This window comes from Limulus polyphemus, unplaced genomic scaffold (genome assembly GCF_000517525.1).
Source record: "Limulus polyphemus unplaced genomic scaffold, Limulus_polyphemus-2.1.2 Scaffold1928, whole genome shotgun sequence".
Classification (NCBI taxonomy): Eukaryota; Metazoa; Arthropoda; class Merostomata; order Xiphosura; family Limulidae; genus Limulus; species Limulus polyphemus.
In genome coordinates this window covers 72,445-80,520 of record NW_013667538.1, presented here as the reverse complement: position 1 = coordinate 80,520, position 8,076 = coordinate 72,445, and the positions used below count along the sequence as shown (strand labels likewise).

Here is an 8,076-nt window from a genome sequence, read left to right as displayed (position 1 = left end):
GTAGCTTTGCGCGAAATTCAAAACAAAGAAACAAACAATAATGTAAATGTCAATGTAGCCAGTTGCAAACTAGCTTCATGATAATCATAGTCGAAAGTATATTTAATCAAATAATCGAGAAAGAAAACAATATTTTACGTTATGTCATCACAATACGTTGAAATAAAACAGACTTGTATAAAAGTTAAAATGGTTCGTCTTAACTAGGAAAAATAGATTGGTCACTTTCATTTATCCACGCTTCCTTTGTTTTTCTGGATTGTGGTTCTATTTCATCCGCCTGTATAGGAGTGTCGATGAAATTCTCATACTCTGAAGTATTTAAATAGCTTTCCTTCTGTAATGGTTCAACTGTTATTCCAATATTTGGATCCATGGTTTCCTCCTGTGTAGTGATGGTAAAAAGTTGAACATTCTGTTGCCATTCATGACGAATGTTATGCTCTACGAAGTCGGCGCCTGCTAGCTCGTCTTCCAAAGACATTCGAATCGGAATAATCTTGTTGATGGCCTAAATAAGAACATGTTTATAATAGGGGAAAAAACAAAGTTATGATGAGACGTTACTTCGCCCAATAATTTACGTTTATTCAATGAATATTTATTGTTTGGTGTTAAACAAGTAACTGAATTCATACACTCATACAATGTATGACAGTAATTGATAGGTAAAAATGAGGTCTATAATAAATGGAGAAAAATAAAATTATATTTTGATACATTTGCAGTTGCTATTTTTCTATTCTTATAGGTGAATAACAAGCTTAACTTTGAAAAATTGGTCATTTTTATGAATCAGCCTACGTTTGGTTTATGAAAACGACTGTGTATTTTATGTCACTAAGTATATTATTCAGGAGTCAGACGTGCCTGATGATTAACGGGCTGGGTTACAGATCGTAAGGTCCAAAGTTCGACCTAGTATGTGCTGCTGAACACGCTCCTCACTTTAAGCTATGGTGACATTATAAGTATTACACCCAATCCTGCTACTGATTAATAGTAGCCGCGGAGGAGGCGAGTTTTGTTATCTGCTTGCTCTCCATTTGTCCAGAAGTTCTAAATTATGGATTCCTATATCTGAACCTTGGGACCTCTGAGTTGGCCATTTACCCTATGAGTTGTATGAGGCGGCGTGAAGGTTGAAATCTCTAAATATCTATCATCAAAACATACAAAGATAATAGGATTTTCAAAAAGAACACGAATTCCTTACTTACGAATAGCAAGATATAAGTGCATACAACACTCCATGTCATGATGGTAATGATAGCCAGTGTCTGTGCTCCCAAAAGATACCATCCACCTCCACGGAAAAGTCCGGCGTTTTCTTTACTCAAGAGCAGTAGAGAATCTTTTTCCACTAATAATCCTACTGCAATCATTCCCCAGATAGAGCCACTTCCATGAACCGAGATAGCTCCAACAGGATCGTCAATTTTAAGCTTGTTAAGCACACGGGCCATGCAATTGGCTAACAAGGATCCAACCATACCCACGATAAGGGCTTCCCATGGATGATAAAGAGCACACCCACCTATGAAAATATAAAATACTATAGTTTTTGAGCACGTGTGTAGTTCTGTACAGGAAATACATAAAGTGTGAAAGAGGAATATCTCCAGAAAGGCCCAAGTATTACCGTTAAGTTTTTGAGACCATAATAATTCATTGACATACTTTCGGTTACTGGAAGTTTTCCCACAGTTACGTGTGGTCACAAGTTATAAAGTGTAACTAAATGACCAGAAAAAATTACACAATTAATAATATCTATGGGGTTAACTGAAAGGCAAGAAAAACCGTAATAGCCTACGTGATATGGTAACTCTAAAGAATACCTTTACACCCTTACCACTATTGCCTTTGTCATGTATAGAGCAACTGTTAACTTCCCGGAACACATCAGAACTTGAAAAAATTAGCAGAATATATTTTAAAAACCTTTTATGATTTAGCAGCGTGCCTTGAAACTGCCATCCGTGGCAATGAGCGCATTTTTTAACTGAATGCTACCTATCCAAAAATAAATCACAAGAAACTCTATCGTATCTTAAGCCTTAATTTAAAACTTCATGTTTATCCGTCGACCCGTCTAGTCGATACGCTATTTTGCTTTTGTGCAGTTTTTGTACAAATTCTTTGGAGGGGGGGGGGGAAGTGAGGTAAAATGCTCCCCTTCGCTAAACAATGACTATTCCTATACATCATCAGTTATGACGAGCTGCCGTTAGAGTGAATTATATGTAACTATTGTGACCCCGTGCATAAGCATACTGCGAATGTGAATGGTCAAAGTGCAACTTAATGTATTTGTTTTTGAATAAATTTAACAAATCCGTTTTACTCAGTCTTCCTCTAATTAACTAGTGAGTGTGTATGTGTAAGTATTATCTGTATACATATAGGGATTTAAGCTGTTGTTGGTGCGTGTGTATGTGTTGTTGTGTATAGTTAACAACCCTTATATCTTAAAAGGTTTTCTTCGTAACTTACCGATTAATTTCTTCAGTGATCAACCTGCATAAAATGTTTTCAGCATGGTTGTGTATGTTCAAAATCCGTAAATTGTGAAAATTTCAATTTATAAAACGTTTTCTGCATTCTAAATAGTTTGGGGATCAATGAAACCCTTTATAGTGTTAATCGTGTAGTAATAATGTTTTGCTGAGACATAATAGGTCAAGCAGTTCGCAAGAATAAAGCCCAATTTTATCGTTGTATTTGAAGAATAGGGTACGACACAACATTAAAGTATTTAATTTTCTAAATAGGTACTTTCTATTTTACCACAGACTTGTACAAATTTTTATCGACATTTGTCAATTTCTTACTAATAATATAGCAGACCAACACAATATTGTCAGTTATTGCTCTCTTTATTTTTACAATGCCAATTTTGCAAACAAGTATTTTTGTAATTTATATAAAAGGTAATAACGTATTATAATAATGTATCAAAATGTACTTAGTGAAGTGACATAAAATACCGAAAAACTGAAAAAATTAATTGATTACAAAACTTTCAACCATCACATAGACAGTTGACAATTTAGGGACCAACAATATGGCTACCGCTTGATGTCAAGTGTCAATACAATAAAACTAGTCAATGTGCATCCAGGTTCAGTATGGAGATAAGGGGTTTACACATCCTATTGCAGCACCGATTTTAAATTACCATTCCGCAAGATAAGTATAATTTTTAGTATCTGTATTATTAACCAAATACGACAAAATTATTTATTTTATATAACATACATTAGCTGGTTCAGACATAAGACTGAACTGATACTTTAACATAAAATATATGGTTAGTATAAAAGCAGTGTAAGTATTGATAATTGAAATAACACAAAACTATTAAGTGTTGTACTTGATTGTTTATCAATAGAGCATAACCGTGTTATTTTGAATATCATATATATTTACACAAGTAGACTAATAAGGCACATGAACCACTGAATTGGGTTAAGTTACACTACAATATTTATATGATTTATTTATCTCATTTAATGTCGCAAATTATATTATAATTGGTTGATAAGTGTACCATACACTCGAAAGTTTGTAAAGCAGCACTCTATATCCTTTGGATATTGTACATGCAGCACTCTATATCCTTTGGATATTGTACAAGTTGCACTCTATATCCTTTGGATATTGTACAAGTTGCACTCTATATCCTTTGGATATTGTACAAGCAGCACTCTATATCCTTTGGATATTGTACAAGCAGCACTCTATACCCTTTGGATATTGTACAAGCAGCACTCTATATCCTTTGGATATTGTACAAGCAGCACTCTATATCATTTGGATATTTGTACAAGCATTTTAATACTTCATACAATCTGAAACTATTAATTGTTAAATAAAATTAACTTAAAGTTTTTTTCTTCCTTTTTCATCTGTAACGTTTGCAGATTGTTGTCTAGCAAGTTGACGCGTTCGTTTTTCCATGTAACACATTATGAAACTGTAAACATGTTATCTTCTGGCGTACAATCAAAGACGTGTCCATCTAAACCAGAGAAAACTCCATTCAAAACTATTTCTTTAAAAACAGTAATTTGTATTCCAAGACTAATTATAGTTGCTTGAATCTCTCTCAAAACGCTGTCCATTATCTGAAATGCTTTCCAAACAGAATTTTCATCTATGAACTCCAAACAATCTATACAATACATTATTTTTGTACCATTTTTACTATGTAATAAGCCGTATATCCCATACTTGCGTACTTATACGGAGAAAGGAGCGTGTAGTTTGGTGCATCTTCAAAGTCTTGGTCGTCCTGTATGGCCCAGCATGGCCAGGTAGTTAGGGAGCTCGACTTGCAATCTGTGGGTCGCGAGTTCGAATCCCAGTCCCACCAAACATACTCGCCCTTTCAGACGTGGGAGCGTTATAATGTGACGGTCAATCCCACTATTCGTTTGCAAAAGAGTAGCCCAAGAGTTGGCGGTGGGTGGTGATGACTAGCTGCCTTTCCTCTAGTCTTACACTGCTAAATTAGGGACGGCTAGCGCAGATAGCCCTCGTGTAGCTTTGCGCGAAATTCAAAACAAACAAACAAACAATCGTCCTGTATAGGCTCACATACTTCGAGATTATACCTGTAACATGTAAAATTGATGTTTCATTCTGGGCAGTGCAGTCTCCTTCTACTTTTATTTCATGACGCATGAACAATCTTGTATATGCAGCTGTGAACTGTTGAATAATAGAGTTGTTATTGGAATCACAAAATGAGCTAACAGCAGCAAAAGTTATAAGTGATACTGGCTTAACTTATACGTTAAAATATACTTTAAGAATGGTGAAGATGATGATACTAAAGCTTTATTTTATTTCTGCGCTGACCTGGTTGCAGTCAGAAACCTAATAAATGGTGTTTTACATTCTTTGCTCGATGGTATCTGTTTCTACCAGAAAATGTTTCAAAATTTTTTAGTTCACAAAATCAAAGAGTTTTTTAATTGGTGTTATAAATCTAATTGTGGGTTCACTTCCTTTAAAGTTAGGTAAGTTCAAGACTTTATTGCAAATTTCTACGAGATCTGACACACTTGAAGTTTGTGCTCCAAAGTTAACTTTCATTTTTTGTTTCTGCCATTAAAGGTACTTTATTCGTAATTTATTTCCTGGTGTAATCCTTCTTATTCTTTCAGTTTGTGCAAATCAGTAATGAACTACCATTCAAAATATTCACCTTCTTCAAGTTTGAAAATTGTCTTAAGTGCAAAAGTATTTTGAATCAAGAACGAGCAAACTTTAGTTAGAATACGTCTACAAAATTTTTCAGTTGTTGAGATTACAACTGTGTCACCTTTTTCTTATCGAAAGAACAAGATGCTAATATGTCGTCAGAAAACTTAAACCATTGTTTTATGTCATACTTGATATAACCTCTTAAAAGGACATTGCTTATTAATCTGAGAAAAAACAACAACAAAAACTGACTCGTAAAGCATATTCTCCACTTTATGGCTTTTTGCTTTGACTTTGTAGGTATACTTCAACAAAACCTACAATTTTGCAAGACGTCTCTGTCTAGCTCTACCGCATGATCTGTTATTCAAAAGTGGTATCAAAGTATTAATTTGGCACCGGATTTTACACAGGAAGCTTCAAATATATTAAAACAAGTGACAAAAAAGGAACAAGTGATTTGAGATGAAACGGCCATAAGAAAACATGTAGAATTGAGTGTAAAGAAAGCTCTTGTCTATGTTGATGTAGATACAGAAGATATAATTCTGTTTACCAACAATGTGCTGGTGTTTATGGTTGTTTCTCCAAACAGCAACTGGAAGGTGCCTGTTGGCTATTTTATTATTAATGGCACTACAGAAAATTTCTAAAGGGGTATCAGAAAAGGTTCTTTTCCGTATATCAAAAGAATTGGTGGATATTAAATTTGTTTTAGAGTTTGTACAGTCACTTTTAATGAAATAACAGCTCGTTTCAAACGCAAGTTCGTCTTTTTTGAAAACTTCAGATCTTTTTTGCTAGCTATGTTCAAATGATCATCTGTTTTGTCCACTTTTATTTTTATTGTTACAGGACTATCACTCGTATAATAGCTAGGTTCTAGAAGAACATGATATTTAACATTGCTCTGTACAGGTTGCTGTACTTGAGGTAACTGGATCTCAAGCAACATTGTCGAGTGTACTTGAATAGACGTGCCTTCGTTCCGATGTCCTCTTTTTTGGCAAACTACAAATAAATGACATTAAATTGAATCAATCATTTACTAAAGTGACTTATATTTTTACTTTTTTAATAAGTCCTTCATTACACGAACAATCTGTTTTATTGCTTGACTATTGTAATTATTATTATATTTGTTAACTATTAACTTCTACAGAAATGATATAGAAAGACACAGTCACGACCTCATTGTTTTGGCTTACATACAGAAATGAATATTCTTAAAAATAACAATAGTATCATATCTGCTTGGTAAATTTCAAATATATTCTCCCTGTTTTCATAGAGGTGTCATATTCTTAATCAGATACAGAATAAATTAGCATGTGTATTTAATTTCAAGTATTCTAACAATTTTCTGTTGATTAGTTTATTGACAATACTATAGGTCTATGTGTGATACCAGTTTATTTCATTCATTCATTTAGTTTTGTTATAACAAACTTTATCTAGAAAAGACTTCAACAAATTATTAAACTTTGTGTACCAACAAATAGAAAGAAAATTAGACAGCTGAACATAAACAGAAGTTTCCTAGAATAAACACTTAATCAGATTTCAACAGTATAGGAACTCAGGAACTGAAAACACAGCAGTGGGCAAAGCTGTGTTCTATCAAAACATTCTTCTTCTAAATGTTCAGAGCACAACCTAAATGTTTTTGTTGAATACCACTTGTTTTTCTGAACATTTACAATTCTTTTTTCTTTTAAGAGTTCGGTTTGTCTCCATGAAAAGCTGTATAAATTTTGAAAATATATGACATCGATTGAGGTAACAACCACCATATCATAATAAAACTAAAAGAAAACTTCTAGCTTAAAATCGAAAGTTATAAGTACACAAACGTCAAAGTTAGCCTCATTTAAGTAACGTTGCTACCATTATGCCTTAAGTTTCTATATTTAAAAATGGAGTATGTTAGCACTGGCAGATCAATTCATATTAATTTAATTACAGGGAAAAAACAAACAAAAACTTACCAGTGAAACGACACAGGATCTGCTCTTGGTCTTTTGTTACAAGTCCACGTAACACACATTTTTATATTAGATACAGGCTACAACTGGAAAACTCTGTAACCTACACTATGTCTCAGCATCTGAAAACATCACAATGGATCAACAAGATGGCCGATGCTTCACTTCAAAGGGTCAGTGCTCAATCCAGATCAATATTGTAAATCCTACAACAGGATTGTTTGAAACAGGTACTGAAACCGAACTAAACAGTAGTTTCCCAGTTTAACTTTTGGTAAAAAAAAAGTATAATATCTCTTTCAATGTTGCAACTGTTGTAGTTACATCACAATGATTGTACGTAAAATTAATGCAAGTTTTCCGTCTAGTCCAGTAGACAAAAATTAATTAGCCCAACTAAATCTGCTCATATTTCAATTTAAAATCCTGTCTCTTTCTTTCAATAAGTCAGGGTAAATAAAACACAAAATTTACCAATAATAATGAGTTATTTAATTCAAGTATACTTGCGTAGCTTAAATAGCGTTACTTCAAGCTCTGGCCAGGTTACTCTTATATTAAAACAGCTTTGGCAAAATCCTAATGAATTATTGAATTCAAGTATACTTGCGTAGCTTAAATGGCGTTACTTCGAGCTCTGACCAGGTTACTTTCTTATTAAAACAGCTTTGGCAAAATCCTAATGAATTATTGAATTCAAGTATACTTGCGTAGCTTGAGTAGTGTTACTTCAAGCTCTGACCAGGTTACTCTTATATTAAAACAGCTTTGGCAAAATCCTAATGAATTATTGAATTCAAGTATACTTACGTAGCTTAAATAGTGTTACTTCAAGCTCTGACCAGGTTACTCTTATATTAAAACAGCTTTGGCAAAA

The 8,076-nt window shown here is 33.6% G+C and overlaps 1 protein-coding gene across 1 annotated transcript in view; it reads right to left on the bottom strand.

Annotated features, from left to right (window-relative positions):
• Nucleotides 1–134: 134 nt before the first annotated feature.
• The window catches only part of LOC106465388 (putative ammonium transporter 3), a 26,301-nt gene continuing 18,359 nt past the window's right edge, over nt 135–8,076 (bottom strand). Inside the window, exons 6-7 of the mRNA XM_022393282.1 lie at nt 1,221–1,537; nt 135–511 (exon numbers count right to left, since the gene is read on the bottom strand). Of these exons, the coding sequence (XP_022248990.1) occupies nt 200–511; nt 1,221–1,537 (629 nt within the window). The 3' untranslated portion in view covers nt 135–199. The remainder of the gene's footprint in view (nt 512–1,220; nt 1,538–8,076) is intronic.